We start from the raw sequence: 19,411 nt of genomic DNA, 5'->3' as shown, positions 1-19,411 counted from the left end.
ATTAAACTGAGCTTAAATTGTCCCTACGGAAATGAATGATATGACAAAAAAATGTAGACAGCGTTTGGGCGATTCTGTGTTTACACTGAATGATATGACAAAGAAATGTAGACAGCCTTTGGGCGATTCTGTGTTTGCGCACAGGCCCGGCATCCTTCATATGCGATATGACCACTCTGCTAGAGTTGCTCTAACGCAGCACACATATCTTCAACACATCCTCGGTCCTTTCCAAGCATTTTAGCAGCTAACACTGGAATTAAGTTCTCAAATTACAAGAGGGGTGAACAGAAAAAGCAACTTCAATTCCCACAGCGTCAGGTAAATTACATCCAACGAGTAGAGTTGCATTCTATGGTAGCAGAAAACAAGAAGAAAAAAACCCTTTCAGTGGCTCTAGCGGTATAACAAAGCTGACAGGAACACAAGCGCATCACTCTAAAATTTACATCACACTGTAGGCGCCGATAGACAGACAACACCCTGTTTTTGCTCCAGCGCAGCGGCGAAAAAAAGGATCTCTGTATATATCCAACAAGTAACAATCAACGAATGACACACACCAGTCGAAGCGGCTACCGTTCCGTTTGTTCAGATCTCATCGTCACACGGCCTGGAGCTTCTGCTCGTCCATCGATTCCACGGGAAGAACCGCAGGCTCCCACGAGGAGTGCTCGTCCAGATGGATCTTCGCGTACTCGCTCACCAGCCCGTTCCTCTCTTCCCACATGATGGCCTTCCTCTCCTCCTCGGCCTTGTCGACCTTGTCCTTGGCCATGGAGCCCATGTCGCCCGCCGCTTTGGTCACCATGCCGAACGCGCTGGTAAGCCAGGAGGCGCCGGCTGAGACGTACTGGTTGCCCATGAGAGCCGAGCCTGCGACGCTGGCCTTCTGCTCGGCAGCGGCCAGGGCGGACCTTGTGAGCTCCGACACCTGGTACCGCTCGTCCACCTCCTTGACCTTGCTGCCGACGACCGCCCGGCCCAGGCTGATCTTCTCGCTCAGGCCGTACTGGTGATCTAGAGACACGACAGTGGCGGTGGCGGTGGACATGATGTTGTGACGCTCGTCGAAAGACCTTGCCATGTTGAGTGCGTCCTTGCTGAGGACAAAACCCTTGGCCATCATGCTGCTCACAACATCCTCCGCCTTCCTGACTGCAGATTCAGCAGAGGGAGAATTCTCTCCCTGCACCCACAAGGACATGCACGAAAATTCAGAAGAGTGGAATATCAAAGCATATTAAAAGTAGTCAGGATAGTAACTAAATAATTTTGTAAAGAAAATGAACATAAAATGAGGTTAAGTTAACTGCAGTTGCAGGAGACTGATTTGAGAGAAAATCCATGCGGTCTCTTTATTTCTCTCCTCATTGACATAGAAATGTTCTTATCATGGTGAGAAACTGAAACAATGTTGGTGGAAGTTAATACTACAATATTTTACTTTTGAATTGCTAAACTAAAAAAATGCTGCTCCAGAGAGGAAACCACGTCTATAGAAAGCCATTAAACAGTAAGAGCAGGAAAAAGAAATACTATTTCTACCACAAATTAAGTGCTATTAAAAAAATGCACCATATTCTTGATTTAAAACAGTTGTAATATTCACCTAGTTCCTTTTCAGTTTCAGAGACTAAAACTCCCAGGCCTGAAAGTAAGTTCTTTCCAGTTTAATACAACTCAAAATAATGGTCATGCAGTTAAAACATTCTTACCGGTAATTGTTTGTGGGCTTCAGGAGGCAACTGATAGTTCTCAACTGGAGTTATGATGACAGAAAGATCAACAATCGTTGCTCCCTGTAGATTAGCGATCCATGATTATAAGCCAAATCCCCAAAGAGCAGTGAGATGAAATATCACCAGGTAATAAGTTTCAGGAGCTCGAACGTACTGAGAGAAGCACAGCAGTGTCTGCTCCTTGTGAGTCCTTAAATGTGACGTATGCAAGTTGTGACCAATCAGTTTCACTGATGAAAACACGAGCAAATATTTAAGAAACACTCTTCTGCTCCATTGAAAACAAGCACACAATAAGTAATGATGACTTACCTTTGCATTTCAACATATTCTATATCACCAGAGAAAGAAAAGAACTCTGTGATCTCCCTTTTTGAGGCACTCAATGAAATATTGCCAACTTTTACTGTCCTCACCTGCAACAGAATATCAATGATGAGCAAATGGGATATTGCTAGTGCTACTTTAGCACAGGGGAGGTGATAAGATGGACTGTAGTGATTTTACATCTACCGAAAATGAACAAATGGGATATTGCTAGTGCTGCTTTAGCACAGGGGAGGTTGGACTGTAGTGATTTTACATCTACCGAAAATGAACAAATGGTATATGAGACACTAGTGCTTTTTTTTTTAGAAAAGGAGGATGACCCCCGGCCTCTGCATTTGGGCGAGATGCATACGGCCACTTTATTAATTATTCTCACAAGACCTTACAAAATCATACAAAAGTAAGACTAAAGCCGCCGTCTAAGCAACAAACTGTCGCTATACCTATCCAGTTGATGAAGGGGCGCAGATAGCCTGGGCCTAATACCAAACAGACATCGCAGCCAAGCCTAACATCTAAGACCTAAGACCCCAACCTAGCCTCTTGTCGGGTCTGGGGCACACACTGATCCGGCGTGCTCTCAAAGGCCGCCGCCGCCAACTGCCACCGCTCCATCTTCAAAACTGTACTGATGCATCAACCTTGCTCGGTCTAGCTATCGTCGACGCCACCACGGCGCCAAACGGCACCTCCTCCCTGCGCGCAAACAGCTGAGCACGTCGCGGTCGCCACTGATACACCTCAGCGCCATGCTGCCAGGTATCACCAGACGACACAGCTTGAAGTCCTTGGAAGATCTGTCATGCGTAGCAACTGCCGACCAGGCATGACAAAGCGTAGCACCTGTCAGTCAGGCATGACTTGACATCACCACCGAAGCTCCGTGCAAGACGAAGCCGCTCCACCTCCTGCCTCTGACTTCCAACGCTGCTCCACAAACGATGCTCCCAAGAGAGAAACGACATCACAGTGCCGCCATCGTCCGATCTGGAACACCAGATCCTAGGGTTTCCCCCGGAGCAGCACGAGTGGGTCGACAGTAGTTACACGACGATGCCTCCATCAAGGTAACGGCGAGAACTCCGCCATCGCCTGCCGTCGGCTCGGTTTTCACCGGCAACCATGTCTCCCCTACTCGCAGCCGGGACAAGATGATGGATCTCGAGATCCGATCACCAAGCCTCTGGCCGGCCATCTCGGGAAGATGACCACCACGTCCACCAGCGTCACCACGCCGGGCACGCGTCACCGCCGGCACCCCCATGGTGCCTAGAGGGCGACAAGCCCCGACGAACACCATGCCTCGCCGGCCGCCATGGCCATGGCCCAGACCCAAGCACCACTAGATCCAGATCGGATCGGGGTCAAGGGCCCCAAACCGCAACCGCCGCGGAGGCAGCACCACTGGACGGTGCCTAGCCCTCCAGCCCGCCGCCGAGTCATCGCCGGAGGTCCGCCGCGCCACGCCGCCAAGCCGCCGCCGGGATAACTTGCGTCGCCGCCAGAGAAGCCGCAGCCGCCGTGCGTTGGAGGGGCCCCAAGCCGCAGCTGCACCGCCGCCAGGCAGGGGCGCCGCCACCCAGCACGCCCTCCGCCACGCCGCTGGGCCCCGCCCAGCCCAGCGCCATCTCGCGCCGCGCCGGACGCCAACCGCGAGGAGAGGGGCAAGATCCCCGCCGCCACCAACGCCGGCCGGACTTTGCCCGGCGGCGTTGTACGATGGCGGCGGGGGAAGAGATCGACGAGGGAGGACGAGGGGCGGCGCGCTAGGGTTTCCCCCGAGGACGCTCGCGGGAGCGGCTCGGGGGTCGGGGGTTTGCTCATGAGACACTAGTGCTACTTTAGCACAGGGGAGGAGATAAGATGCACGATTGTAGTAATTGTATATTTTTGGATAAGGAGTCGACACAGTTTAGCATTCCTGAAACCCAAACTTTCCAGCGTTTACAGAACAATCTCATTCTGAAGAAATGTTAAATGACTCAAACCAACAACATAAGTATGAATTGTGGGACAACATTAGAGAGAATGGATTAGATACACGAACATGGCAATGTAGATAGCACATAGCTGTCAGGACCCAGGAACATCAACTGGGTAATAAATATCCTTTTTGAACTATACAGAAGAGAGAAGACATTTAACTCAAAAAACGTTACATTTCCATTTGGCATATACTAAACAAATGTTGTATGATAAATGAAAATGAGCAGTGTAATGTATTCCCAGGTGCCACAGTCAATTATTAAGAGAGAAGAAATTGAACTCAAAAGTCACATTTCTATTTGGATTTGCTCCCTCCGTTTCTAATTTCTAAATCTAAGCCTTTTTAGATATTTCAATACGGACTACATTCGGATGTATATAGACGTATTTTAGAGTGTAGATTCACTCATTTTGCTTTGTATGTAGGCAGTATTGGAATCTCTAAAAGGACTTATATTTAGAAACGGAGGGAGTATTAAACAAACTTTGTATGATAGATGAAAATGAGCAGTCTAATGCAGTCCCAGAGGTGTCACGATCAATTATTAACAGGAGACCACATGCTAAACTTTAGCTAAAAATGTAATTCCAGGAACTATAAATATAAATAGATGTCATTTGCACCTTTTGTATCTAGTATGTAGGTCACATACTAGGACATATTAGAAATAAAGTTGTTCAACCAGCTCAGTCAGAAAGAATACAGTAGATAGCACTACGTAAATCAATGAGAATCATACGCTCAATAAGATAATGTTGACAGCACACCATTAGGAATCGTGCTGTTGTACAATTAGAGCTGCAAAAGTAATAATGTATGCCAGCTCCCCTGTTACCAGGAGTGGTTAATTTCCCTAAATGCAAAAAAAGAAGAAAGCGCATTCATTGACCAAAAGGAGCCCAAATCATCTGCTGATCTTAAAGAAAAGACATTCCCAACAGAAACTAGAAACGGCTCCTCTTCAAGATCTGAACTACTACCAACCAGTTTCTAACCCACGGCCTTGAAAAGTCGGTACCCGTAGAAAACAAAATCAGAGGCTCCGGTTCGGATTCAGAGCCTAAGAATCCGGGGGGAAACCAACGGATTGCCCAGCAAGCGCGAGAAACTTGGAACGAAGCGCCGATTGGATCCCCTGGCTCCCTCTGCATCCAGAGCTCGCCGGCATTGCGGTTGCGGCGGACTTACCGAGGAGCAGGCAGACGGCGCGCGCACCCGCCGTCGAGCCGTTGACCCGCATTGCGCTGGGCCGCTGGCCTTTTCGGGGAGGAACGCGCGGAATCTAGCGGGAAAGCGGCGACGGGGAGATGCTCGTCCTCGTGGCCTCCCGCGCCGTCCCCGGAGGACCAGGCCGGGCAAAAATCGTCGGAGACGACGCCTCCCGTGGCCTCCATCCAACCCGGAGTTTTGCTACGACTACGAGAGACGGCCGGCCCGACCACCGCGCGAGCACCAACGGAGGAGAAGAAGAAGATAAGACTAGGGAGTTGCGACTCGTGAGAGAGATTGCGCACGCACGCACTCACCTCCATTGCTGCGGGATCTCGCGGGAGGCGAGCTTGGTGGCCGGGAATCCGTCGGCCGGCGGGGCGAGAGAGACGAGGAGGGTGAGGTGGGGCTGGTGAGTTCGGCGCCGCGCGTTGCGCGTGTGTCGGCGGGCGGAGGGAGGAGAGGAGAGGAGGGGTGGACTCGGCCGGGGGAGGAGGAGTCGGGTGGGCGGTTGCTCCTTTCAACTCTCGCTTTCGTGGCGAGTTGTAACGTAAAAACGATGCGCGCGTCGGCGCTGGCGCGGCGCGGCAGTGGTGGTGGTGGGCCGGTCGCACGCACGACGGGGTTTGTGGTCTGGGTCGGGTCGGGTCGGGTGGCACCACGGACGTTCGGTTCAGCTGCCTGCCGTTTGCTGGATCCGTGAGGAGGGCTTTGGGATTGGGGGTTGGAGTGTCATCGGAGGCTAAATTTCTTGTTTTGACCCTTCTGACATACTCCGTCTGTTCCAAATTATTTGTTTTGGATTTGTCTAGATACGGATGTATCTAGACAAATCTAAGACAAGTAATTCGGAACGGAGGGAGTACAAATTTAGGATCTGACCTCGGTTGAAAAAAAATCAGGATTTGATCCTTTTTCTTACCGTCGGGGGCGGTAGGGTACTAGTCCACATCAGCACGCGAAGACGACCGTCGTCCCCCTCCGTTGCACCCTATCTTCACGGCCCCTGGCGGTAGGCTGTCTAATCCTACCGCCAGCGCCTCTGGCGATAGGGTGCGAGCAGTTATTTCGCCCGAGACCTCGCGCCCCTGCCCATCTCCCCCCCCCCCCCCCCTCCCCCTGTCGGCAGTTTCTTTCTCCCCACTCGCCCCTCTCTCCCTCTTTCATCTCCTCCACTCTCCCTCTCAGATCTTCACCGTTTCTTCATCGTTTTTGCGGATCAAGATGGCCCCGAAGAGAGAAATGTAAGCTCCCTCGATCCCTCCAATTAGTTTTTGCAAACTTGCTTCTGATTCGACGCATTATTTACTTGAAATCCCTCATATTTTTGAACTTAGATTGGAATTTAGCTTGATTATAGTTTTAGTATGATGATATGGAGATATTGTTTGGAGAAAAAACAGTTTTCGAGTTGTAATGTAAAAATGATGTGTGTCGGCGCTGGCGCGGCACGGCAGTGGTGGGTCGGGTCGGGTGGCACCACGGACGTTCAGTTCAGCTGCTTTGCCATTTGCTGGATCCGTGATGAGGGATTTAGGATTGGGGGTTGGAGTGTCACCGGATTTTTTACCTTTCGTTTTATTACTCTGATGATGATCTGTTATGTTTTGTAGCGTAGTGTGCTTGTGTTGGATCTGACGCCCTGCCAAACATTGCGTTTTTGGCGCACAGTGCACGCAATTTCCCCGTACGCACCTCACGTGCCCAAAGAAAGGCCAGTCGAGGCCGGTCCTGCTGCTTAGATTCTTTTCATTTTTCAGGGGAAAACACGCACGGGGTCGACGGCGCGGGTGCGAGTGTTACCGCGTGCCGCGCTGAACTGGACCGAAATGCAGCGAGAACGATTCTTTTCTAGGGTCCAACTTGAGTTGTAATCTAGAATCTAGACTAGAAGTTGTTTCTCCGACCCGTTCTTGCACGGCTTGTGCACATGTTGCCTTGATCGGCGGCCGGTAGGGGGAAAAGACGGGCGTGGCACGCCGGCCGCCATTATTCCATGCCTTTTTCTTCTTCGTACCAATCGCTTTTGATAAAAGTTGCTTTGCTAGAAAGGTAGTATGTACTACTGTACGTGGCCGGCCGGAGTAGTCCATTGGCAACGGGCCAGACCCATTCCCGTCCAGGCGGTAATCGCGGCAGGACGATCGCCCGGACCGGCCGAGTGGCACGGCACGGCGCTTTACGTTACGTGCCCGCACACGACGCATATCTTTTGGTCGCGATTCCGATGCAGTGCACTCACCTGCACGTTCCATTTCTCGGATATGCTGTCCGACCACCGCTCGTCAGGGGGGTTTGGCTCGGGTGCAGGGGTCATAGCACGGATTAATATGCACGGCCAATAATCAAGTGACACATGTTCCAGTGGGACCATCAGAAAAGACATTTTTATTTCTCTTTTTTTATTCTATCAGTTCCCTGGTTCTCAATCTTCTACTCCACCATTAATTGAGGGTAGAGACCATGAAGCTTTACATCCTAAGAAATCAACGTTTGTAATACTAGGGTGCTTCCTCGAGAGAGTAGCTAGCTATCATCCCGTTGACGACGACGCCCCCCGCCGCCGGCCGCCACACAAATGAAGCTCCCCGCGTCGCGTGAAGCCGGACAAGACGGAGGACGTGCTGCTCCGCCGCTCCAACTCACCTCCATGCACGAGGACTGTGAATTCAACGCATGAGTGCTGCCATCTCCACTACGTAAGGAACCATGGTCCAATCGCTGCTTTTTTCCGACCGAAGTCTAATAGCTGTGTGCCCCTCAGCCTCGCGACGTATTCATCCGCGGCCCCGCCTTGGCTGCCCACACCATCACCTCAGCCTCACGCCGCCGCAGCCTTGGCCACGATCAGATTCATGGTCTCTAGTCTAGAAGAATTGAGAATCAGGAAACTCCTAGAAAAAAAGGCCTTATTAGTTGGTCCCATCAGAACACGTGTCACTTTATTATTTGCTCTGCACATTAATTCGTGCGGTGAACCCTGCACATGAGCGGAAAAAAATTATATGAGACCAGGTCTCACGGTTAGCAGGTGAGACCCATCCTGATAGATGACACGTGGGATTCATAAATCACAAAGCATCTAATCTCTCCCCCCTGATTTTAAATGGGGGTGGAGATGCTTTGTGATTTGTGAATGCCACATGTCATTCATCAGGATGGGGCTCGCGTAAGACCTGGTCTCATAGAATTCTTCAGGGGAACGATCCTAGTGAACTCCCTTCCCGCCGTGCGATGTGGCGGCATGGATCATGGCGTGAATCGGGTGCCAGGTCGGCTCTCTAGAGTGGTTCGCTATCTCGGCTCTCTAGAGTGGTTCACTATCTCGGCTCTCGTGATGAACGGTTTCTTTTTTTACTTCCTTCCTTTTTTTCTTTTGAGGGAAAAGCCACTTTATTACTCAAATTCCACAAAAGGTGGGGTACAGACTTGGTCATGAGGCTGGTCAAGTCACACATGACGATCCCTAGGTAAAGAAACAACAAATTTAGCTAACTTTTGAAAATAAAATTACAGGAGAAGTGTGCTGCTCTCGCCTTGATTTCACTAACAATAGCTCCGTAAGATCCTTGAACTCCTACACGAGGACCATCCACACTCGCCACTTGGGCCGAAGCGGGGCTTGCGAACACTCATGCTCAAACACCATTATGTATCTGAGTTAACTTGGTTTTTCATTTGAAAAAAAAAACTGAAAATCTTGATTTTTTTTCTTTCTTGAAAGAACAAGAATCCCTATTTTCACTTATTAAAGGATGGCAGCTTTATTACTAAGAGCATGTCATTTTAATATTAATAACATGGCATTTCTTTATTAGTATAGTAGGAGGATGACAAATTTATTATTAAGAGCATGAAATTTTAATATTAATAACATGGAAAAATTTATTAGTATAGTAGGAGGATGGTAGTTTTATTATCATTGGCATGGCATTTTTTTTATATCATAGTAAATTTATAAAATGAGAGAAATTGCAGTTTCATAAAGTATCATGGCAATTCCGATATTTTTAGAGCATGGCATTTATAAATTTATGTTTTTACTTTTTAGCACTGTATTTTTGTTATAGCTGGCATATCGTTTTTATTATCAAGAGGATGGCGGATTTTTTATTATTGGTATGACATTTTTTATTGTCATGGTAAATTTATAAATTCAAGAAATGACCGTTTTATAAAGTAGCATGGCAAAATTAGAGAGATGACAGTTTTATAAAGTAGCATGGCAATTTCCATATTACTATTTTTCATGGCATTTTTTATCTAGAGGATGCCAATTTTACAGTTTAGCATGGCAATTTAGGTTTTCTAGATCACAAGTCATTCTCTTTTCTATCATACTCATTGTAAATTTATAAATTGGAGAAATGGAAGATTTGTAAAGTAGCATGGCGTTTTTCATAATTCATATCACGACAGTTCAAATTTTTACAGTCAAAGTGGCATTGAAATACGGAGCCGGCTTGACCTTGTCGATGACAGTGTGAAAGTCTTGGCGCATGTGCCCCTAAGGACCAGTGTGTCAATCGGTGAACCATTGAATAAATCTGAAACACCTGACACCAAATCTCACCACATGATGAGAAACTCTAGCCTCACCTTAAATTAATTTGAAGAACTTGTCTGCGCGTTAATCTATATTTCCATGTGTTTTGTAATTGGAAAAAGTCTAAAACAAACCCTGAACTCGTAGAGAAAAGCTAAATGGAACCCTGAACTCCTAATCCCTGAAATCAGCACACTCATCTCACTAATCCCGGTCTAAATTAAACCCTGAGACCGTTTTAGTGCTAATTTGCTGACGTGGCAGGGATTTCACCAGGATTCTGACTTGTGGGCCATGGAGAGGGTGTGTTGACCACGCATTTGGATAGAGAGGGGGGATTTGACCTCACTGTTAGGTTTACGGCGACGACAGAGACGAGGGGGCAGCGATCTGAGCGTGGCGCAGTGCGGCGGCGGCGGGGGGGGGGGGCAGGGTGCGATGTCGGGGTTCTCAGGGGCATCTTCCGCTCCCGGATTCCGTCGAGCTAGCGGAAGGAGGGAGGCTGAGACAAGGTCGTTGGTTCCATACCGCGAGGGCGCCATGGATTACGAGCCGCCGAAGCTCTGCCATTGCAATCCGCCAAGGAAGGCGCCGAGGTGGATATCGTGGAGCCGGCAGAACCTCGGCAGGAGGTACTACGCCTGCGTCCATGTGCTGGTGAGCTCCATTTTCCATCTGCAAGTGCCTTTCTTCTGCCACTGCTCGGTTAATCTGATTCATTCCGTTGTGTTCATTTTGATAGAATGGTGGTTGTGGGTTTATTGAGTGGCATGATGATCCATTGCCCAAGTTTTTTTCTGGTTTGATTGGAGATTTAAGAGATGAAGTTTGGAGACTGAAGGGTGCTAGGACTGAAGATGCAGTTGAAGAGCAAACAATGACTGAAAGTGTGATTCTGGCTCTGCAGGAACACTTGAAAGAAAAAAGTGCTGAGATAGATGCAGTGAAGACCAAATATAAGACAATTCTGGTTGTGTTTGCTGTCTTTGTGCTAGGTTTAGTGCTAGGGAAATTTCTAGTGCACTGAATATGTGGTCAGGTTGATCCTTGTATGGAGAAGGAGAATGGTTGGTTAGTGTCAGTTTTTGCTGGAACTATGTTGATCTATGTTGATCCTAGTAATGAAGTATGTGGCTGGAACTATGTATGATATGTTGATCTATGTTCATCCTAGTAATGAAGTATGTGGCCATTGTGGCATTATCATCCAATTTGTGCATTTGCCTTGTTGCTTGATTTCCTATCTTGAATAATGAGCATAGTTTTGTTGACAAATGACACAATTTATGACATGATATGTTGGCAGGAGCATCTTTGCAACAACATAAAACTGGATATGTTGACAAATGACCAAATATCTCAGGCATTTTCATTTCAGACATAATCTTCCTCTTTGCAACAACACCAAAAGGATTCAGATGTTTGCAACAGGAAATGATATATGATCATGACAAGCACATAGTTCAGTGCATACTAACAGGAAATGATCTATGATCACCAAAAGCTAGTTTTCATTACATGGTCACTAGCATAGAAGACATGCTCTACTCATTGCCACTAGCATTGAAGTACTTATAGCTTGGTAATGAAGATGTCGCAGCTCTCTTCATCCTTTTTTTGCTAGCAGATGTTCCAGCTTGCGCAGTTGGAGTTGTTTTCCTGGGAGGTTTAAACTTTGAAGCAGTTCCAGCAGTTTGATACGTCTCCAACATATCTATAATTTTTGATTGCTCCATGCTATATTATTTACTGTTTTGAATGTTTATGGGCTTTATTATACACTTTTATATCATTTTTGGGACTAACCTATTAACCCAGAGCCCAGTGCCAGTTTCTGTTTTTACCCTGTTTTAGGGTTTCGAAGAAAAGGAAAACCAAACGAAGTCCAATTGACCTGAAACTTCACGGAACTCATTTTTGGAAGGAAGAAGCCCAGAAGACATGGAGTGCACGTCGGGGGATCTGTGAGGAGGTCACGAGGCAGGGGGGCGCCCACCCCCTGGGCACGCCCTCCACCCTCGTGAGCCCCTCGTGGCCCCCCTGACGTACTTCTTCCGCCTATATATCTCCATATACCCTAAAAACATCCGTGAGCACAATAGATCGGGAGTTCCGCCGCCAGAAGCCTCCGTAGCCACCGAAAACCAATCTAGACCCGTTCCGGCACCCTGTCGGAGGGGGCAATCCTTCTCCGGTGGCCATCTTCATCATCCAAGTGCCCTCCATGATGAGGAGGGAGTAGTTCTCCCTCGGGGCTGAGGGTATGTACCAGTAGCTATGTGTTTGATCTCTCTCTCTCTCTCGTGTTCTTGAGGTGATACGATCTTGATGTATCGCGAGCTTTGCTATTATAGTTGGACCCTATGATGTTTTCTCCCCCTCTACTCTCTTATAATGAATTGAGTTTCCCCTTTGAAGTTATCTTATCGGATTGAGTCTTTATAGATTTGAGAACACTTGATGTATGTCTTGCCGTGCGTATCTATGGTGACAATGGGATACCACGTGATTCACTTTATGTATGTTTTGGTGATCAACTTGCGGGTTCCGCCCATGAACCTATGCATAGGGGTTGGCACACGTTTTCATCGCGATTCTCCGGTAGGAACTTTGGGGCACTCGTTGAGGTTCTATGTGTTGGTTGAATAGATGAATCTGAGATTGTGTGATGCATATCGTATAATCATACCCACGGATACTTGAGGTGACATTGGAGTATCTAGGTGACATTAGGGTTTTCGTTGATTTGTGTCTTAAGGTGTTATTCTAGTACGAACTCTAGGGCTGTTTGTGACACTTATAGGAATAGCCCAACGGATTGATTGGAAAGAATAACTTTGAGGTGGTTTCGTACCCTACCATAATCTCTTTGTTTGTTCTCCGCTATTAGTGACTTTGGAGTGACTCTTTGTTGCATGTTTAGGGATAGTTATGTGATCCAATTATGTTATTATTGTTGAGGGAACTTACACTAGCGAAAGTATGAACCCTAGGCCTTGTTTCCTAGCATTGCAATAGCGTTTACGCTCACTTTTATCATTAGTTACCTTGCTGTTTTTATACTTTCATATTACAAATACCCATATCTACTATCCATATTGCACTTGTATCGCCATCTCTTCGCCGAACTAGTGCACCTATACAATTTATCATTGTATTGGGTGTGTTGGGGACACAAGAGACTCTTTGTTATTTGGTTGCAGGGTTGCTTGAGAGAGACCATCTTCATCCTACGCCTCCTACGGATTGATAAACCTTAGGTCATCCACTTGAGGGAAATTTGCTACTGTCCTACAAACCTCTGCACTTGGAGGCCCAACAACGTCTACAAGAAGAAGGTTGTGTAGTAGACATCACAGTTCCACAAGTTGGGGCTGATCTTGCTGCTGGTTGAGAAGTAGGTGCACTTCCAGCTTGTGTCGTACCAGCCTGCAGTAGATTCATGTATTAATTGACAGCTACTAAACTCATCTAAAATTATTTGAAGGCAAGTTAAATTACCTTAGTGCTTTTTCTTTTCTTGCACTACAAAAAAATACACTTCTGTGATGATACGTGTTTGTCACAGTAGGTCGCTTTTTTTGTCATGCATGTACATCCATGACAAATTTCTGACAAAATCAAGATAGTCATACATGTGCTGTCGTAGAAGTGTTCCATGACATTACCAAAATTATCATCACGGAAGTGTCCACTTCCATGACGATAAATCGCGCGTCACAGAAGTGCTTTCATCAAGGGTGACCAACACGTGGCATCCACCGTAATGGAACGCCGTTAAGCTATCGGGTCAGGTTTTGGATCCGATAACCCGTTAACAGCCCCGACCAATGGGGATTTTCCACGTGTAAAATCATCATTGCCTAGAGGAAACACGTGTCGGCTCATTGTCGGGACAGATGTCATCCACTCACTGGACAGAAGGCGCCTATGATACGTCGACACGTGGCACGACCCAACAAGTTTAAATGGGCCGGCCCAACTAAAGGCCCACAAGATTTTGTGGACCATAATGGGCCGGCCCAGCTAAAGGCCCACGAGATTTTACGGACCATAATGGGCTGGCCCAGCTAAAGACCCACAAGATTTCGCGGGCCATAATGGGCTGGCCCAGGTAAAGGCCCACAAGATTTTTGTGTGCCATAATAGGCCGGCCCAGGTAAAGGCCCACAAAATTCTTGCGGATCATAATGGGCCGGCCCAGCTAAAGGCCCACGAGATTTCGCCGACATTAATGGGCCGGCCCAGCTATAGGCCCACCAGATTTTGAGGACCATAGTAGGCCGGCCCGTTAACTGGCTGCCATATTTTGGGCCAAATGTCGGCCCATATTTGATACGGTCTATTAATGATCTGCCACGCTCCGGGCCTAATAGTGGCCCATATGAGATCCGGCCCGTTAAAAGCCTACCATGTTCTGGGCCAAATTACGGCCCAGATCAGGTCCGGCCCTTTAAGAGGTTTTGGGCCTAATTATGGCCCATATTAGATTCGGCCCGTCAAATGGACACTATGCTTTTGGGCCCAATTGCTGAAGGCCCACTTAGTAATTCGGCCTGATATTAGTTTTGGCATGTTAAGGGCCCGTTTAACATTTCGACCCTATATTAATTGCAGCCTGTTAAAAGCCCGTCATATAGTTGGGCCTAACTACAGCCCGGTTTGCATCCGGCCTGCTCGCAGCCGATATCTGATTGGGCCAAACAAGGACCGAGACAATTTTTCGGCCTATTAAAAGCTCGTGATTTGATTTGCACAATCATGGGCCGGGGTTCATTTCGGGCTGCTGCCGGCCCGTGAGCTGATCGACACGTTTCAGGCCCAACCTACATCGTGATTGCATGACGGCCCGATTATGTATCGTAATTTTACGGTTTGGCCGGTTTACTGCGAAGACAGGATATATATACAGTAAAATAACTGCAGCATCGTGAATAAGAAAAAAAACCTATACTATACAATAAAGAAATTACGGCATATTACATTCACTGGGCATCAAAGTTTGCCACTATGATAATAAAGCACAAGCACACAGCAGATTACATACACTGGGCATCAAAGATCGCCACCAGTGCAAATAAACACGCTGACAAAATAATATACAAAACCGACAGCACTTCAATAGAGTTCAAGAAAGGTTAGCCCTGCTGGGGAGCTGCAGCGCAAGCAGCTGAGCAAGATGATGAGACTGCGCTTGTTCAACACTTATATCTTCCTCACTCTGAAAGATAAACAAGCAGACAAATGACAGGTTTTGCACATAAAAATATCAGTGCTGACAATTCATCACATTTCTTACTGACGAATAAAGTGACACAGTTTAAATTTGCATTAACACAATATGGTATTGTTCAGGTCAAGACATGGCAGGAAATGACATTGTGAAGGAGTTGGCAGCTTCACGACACCACTGGATTGCAGATGAAGAACTCATAAGTATCAATGGTTAGTGTCCTGTCAATTTATACCATTTCAGATTGGCAAATAAAGAGACAGTTTAAATAATAGTAGAATGATATGACATTTTTCATAGTTAAGACATTGCAGAATATGACATTGTGCTGTAGTGGGTAGGTTCACCACACCACTGGATTACAAATGAAGAACAGAAGCATACATGCAGTGCAAAAGAAGATCACTTGCTCTGTATAGTTTAATTTACATGGTATGAAGAAGGAACTTGGTTGTACAACTGAAAACTTAAATTGAGAAAGGACGAACTTTTGTTTATGAAGTACATATAATAAACTTTAAACAAGCAATTTGATGCAAACACCAAAAATAAACAGCTGTTGCAGTCATGCCTAACCAAATATATACAACAAAGTTTGAAGGCTTGAAATGGAAAAACTTACATTATTGGTGAAGACACGCTCTATAAAGGCCTTGTCCATGCTGATGGGGGGGGGCAATTCAAGAAGTTTACCACAGAATCTTCTTCAAAAGCATTGCCTTTATTCTACATTTTGTTAAGAGTAAATATAGATGTGATAATATACGAAAAATGGAGAATATTTAAGATAAGATGAAGAGTGATGCTACATAACCAAGTAGCTATAAATGTAAGTGCAGCGATACAGGCAAAAGGTACAGCCAAGAGCAATGCACAGCTAAACTTCTTCAGTACCAACCTTATGGTAAGAGTAAATATAGATCTGATGTGTAGAAAATGGAGGGCAAAGGAAAATAAGCTGCAGAGTGATGGTACATGAACAACTACATGTCATTATAAGTACACTGATAAAGGACAGCATGTACTTACAAGAACAATGCAGAGCTAAAAAACATTGGCATTGGATATATTCTACACTAATGTAACCATTCATACAGATCAGATAATTTGGAGCGAACAATTGATAAGCAAGCTATCATGCATACTGCTGTCACATAATGAACCAGGTATGTATGCAAGTACAGTGATACAGGACAACAGGTACTAACAAGAGCAAAGCAGCGGGCAGCATATTTGTGATATCTTGTTGTCCTTGTCAAACCGGAATTCTTCTTCGAACAGATTTCCTGCAAAAAAGATCCGTAAGGCACATGCGGAAAAGTAGAAGTTCAAATTGTCATGTGATTTCATAGACAGTACCTCATCCTGGGAACGAGACCAGTGCATAACAAGGTTTTTCCATTCAATGTCTTCTAAATTTAGCACATGAGACTTCACCGGAAATTCGTTTATAGACTTGCCATCAAAGTGTGATTTCCTCAGGTAACACCGATACTGCTGCAATGCTTCCTTGAAAAGCACAAGCAAGCTTTGCTCGTCATGACTATCCAGATTGACCCTCGCCTAGTTACAACAATGTAATGTAAATCATTGATGTGTTTAATCAGCAAAAAACAGGAAAATAATAGCCATGAATAATAGCACTTACACGTAAGTTGGACAGGAAGATGTGAAAATGGTATTTGTCTTCACAATAATCTTCCCATGATGGGAATATATACACGCAGTCCCTAACAACATTGAAAGCATTGTCTTTTAAACTGGGAATAAATGGAATGGGGTTCCAATATGCAGGAACTGGCCGTCTCTGCAGTTGGGATAGGTCTTCGGCTAGTGGACTTGCTGTACTTTTTGCTGGAGTTGGATTTTTCTGTGGTACAGCTGGTGCTATGGCAAATGAAATCGGTATACGTTTTGCTGGAGTGCAGGTCCTGTGTGGTGGGGCTAGTGGTGTGGCCAGTGAAGTATGGGTATAGTCTGCTAGAGTCGGTCCTACGTTTTGTGTCACTGGTTGTACAACCAATATAAGTGGGGTGATGTCTGATTTCTCCGGCACCACCACGTTTTTCAAGGACTTTTCTGGTGCTCCTTCAGGTTCGGCAATCACCCTCTTCCTTTTTGATGTCTGATGCACAAGAACAGCATTTGAGTGGAAAAACATGGTATGATGATAGATGGAATATGTATTGATAATGGATGGGTATGGCATCTCGACATATATGATGAGTAAACTAAGCAGATGGCGGTGCAACAAAGTAGAAGAAATGCAAGACAACATGTGCAAGATACGCGCAATCAATAAAACCTTGCCAAATTAGAACAGGCACCTTGATGGGTGAACAGGACAGACCATCTGCCTTTGACTCCTCGAGGTTAGAATAGTCATTAGGATGATATTCTGAACAAGAATCAACAGGTGGGGAGCGTACGAGTTTCATTGCTTCCAGAATGGCACTCAATGCCTTGCTGCCAATTTTGTAAGTCATTGCAATGTTCCACAAAATTCTTCTGATGCGCGGATTCTGATATTCACTGTAATTGCGTATAATATCTGAGAACCATGAAAACATAAATAGTTGTGAGATTATCTTTGTAATGCAGATGATATTCTAATATAGGGGCGCCCCTGTAAACACTTGTGTGCTATCACTGGATTCTGATGAGAGAGCTCATGTGTGCTGTAATATGGTGCGTGCATTTATATAATCTAGCACAAGTACACAAAAAATAGGCTCCAGAAGTAAGGATAGCTGGCAGATGATAGGTTCATAATATACTGTATAGAGAGTTTATTGCCAAACCATGATAACAAGAGCACACATCAACTAGGCAAATCATAGTGTACATAACAGGGGTACACCATAACCAGGATAAATAAATCGGGAAAGTGGAACTGGCTGGAAATTACGGTGTTGTATTGCCGCTAGTAATTGAAAGCCTATCGATCACATACAGGCCAGCTCTATCAGCTATTGACTGTAGATGTCCCTGCTCCCCTTCCTGACAAGGAACATACTCTGCTTCCCATACAGAACACCGCACGGGCCGCCGACCGAACCACCGGCCCCACCGCCTGTGTTCCTCTGCCACCCCCACCCCCACCCGCGTCAAGTTTTCTTCGCTCGACGAGGCCCCACCATCGCCCCCACAACCACCGTCCCCACCCGAGCCCCTTCGATCGCACCGGCGAACTCCGGCGAGCTCTGGAATGAGATCCCGGATGAGATCCCGGACGTCACGAGGAGTTCCGGAATGGTCCGGAGGTAAAGATTTATATATGGGAAGTCTTGTTTTGGTCGCCGGAAAAGTTTCGCGCATTATCGGTATTGTACCGGGAGTGCCGAAAGGGGTCCGGGGGTCCACCAAGGGGGTCCACCTGCCCCGGGGGGCCACATGGGCTGTAGGGGTGTGCGCCTTGGCCTATATGGGCCAAGGGCACCAGCCCCAAGAGGCCCATGCGCCAAGAGATAAGGGAAAGAAAGAGTCCTAAAGGGGGAAGGCACCTCCTAGGTGCCTTGGGGAGGATGGACTCCTCCCTGGCCGCACCCTTACTTGGAGGAAGGGCCAAGGCTGCACCCCCCCTCTCCCTTGGCCCTATATATAGTGGGGGGAAGGGAGGGCAGCCGAACCTAAGCCCTGGCGCCTCCCTCTCCCTCCCATGACACATCTCCCTCCTCCCGCAGCGCTTGGCGAAGCCCTGTTGGAATCCCGCTACTTCCACCACCACGCCGTCGTGCTGCTGGATCTCCATCAACCTCTCCTCCCCCTTGCTGGATCAAGAAGGAGGAGACGTCGCTGCTCCGTACGTGTGTTGAACGCGGAGGTGCCGTCCGTTCGGTGCTAGGATCATCGGTGATTTGGATCACGACCAGTACGACTCCATCAACCCCGTTCTCTTGAACGCTTCCGTGCGCGATCTACAAGGGTATGTAGATCCACTCCTCCATCGTTGCTAGATGACTCCATAGATAGATCTTGGTGATACGTAGGAAAATTTTGAATTTATGCTACGTTCCCCAACAGTGGCATCATGAGCTAGGTCTATGCGTAGTTTCTATGCACGAGTAGAACACAAAGTAGTTGTGGGCGTTGATTTTGTTCAATATGCTTACCGTTACTAGTCCAATCTTGATTCGGTGGCATTGTGGGATGAAGCGGCCCGGACCGACCTTACACGTACTCTTACGTGAGACTGGTTCCACCGACTGACATGCACTAGTTGCATAAGGTGGCTAGCGGGTGTCTGTCTCTCCCACTTTAGTCGGATCGGATTCGATGAAAAGGGTCCTTATGAAGGGTAAATAGCAATTGGCATATCACGTTGTGGTTTTTGCGTAGGTAAGAAACGTTCTTGCTAGAAACCC

The 19,411-nt window shown here is 46.9% G+C and overlaps 1 protein-coding gene across 1 annotated transcript; it reads right to left on the bottom strand.

The window, feature by feature from the left end:
- Positions 1–284: 284 nt before the first annotated feature.
- On the bottom strand, positions 285–5,807 carry LOC125550424 (binding partner of ACD11 1-like). The gene is made up of 5 exons (XM_048713417.1): positions 5,586–5,807; positions 2,055–2,158; positions 1,897–1,972; positions 1,719–1,802; positions 285–1,189 (listed from the first exon to the last, which is right to left on the bottom strand). The coding sequence occupies exons 1-5, from the start codon at positions 5,589–5,591 to the stop codon at positions 605–607; spliced, it is 855 nt and encodes a 284-aa protein (XP_048569374.1). The 5' UTR covers positions 5,592–5,807; the 3' UTR covers positions 285–604.
- Positions 5,808–19,411: the final 13,604 nt, after the last annotated feature.

The sequence above is a fragment of the Triticum urartu genome, chromosome 4, assembly GCF_003073215.2.
Source record: "Triticum urartu cultivar G1812 chromosome 4, Tu2.1, whole genome shotgun sequence".
Classification (NCBI taxonomy): Eukaryota; Viridiplantae; Streptophyta; class Magnoliopsida; order Poales; family Poaceae; genus Triticum; species Triticum urartu.
The sequence above is the reverse complement of the archived record's forward strand: the minus strand, read 5'-3'. Positions and strand labels throughout refer to the sequence as shown.

What these genes read in the sequence shown, in the direction of transcription:
- LOC125550424 (XM_048713417.1), bottom strand. An exon ending in GAATATGTTGAAATGCAAAG is followed by an intron (nt 1,973 to 2,054) that starts GTAAGTCATCAT and finishes TGTTTTCATCAG; the next exon opens with TGAAACTGATTGGTCACAAC. An exon ending in ACACTGCTGTGCTTCTCTCA is followed by an intron (nt 1,803 to 1,896) that starts GTACGTTCGAGC and finishes GCTAATCTACAG; the next exon opens with GGAGCAACGATTGTTGATCT.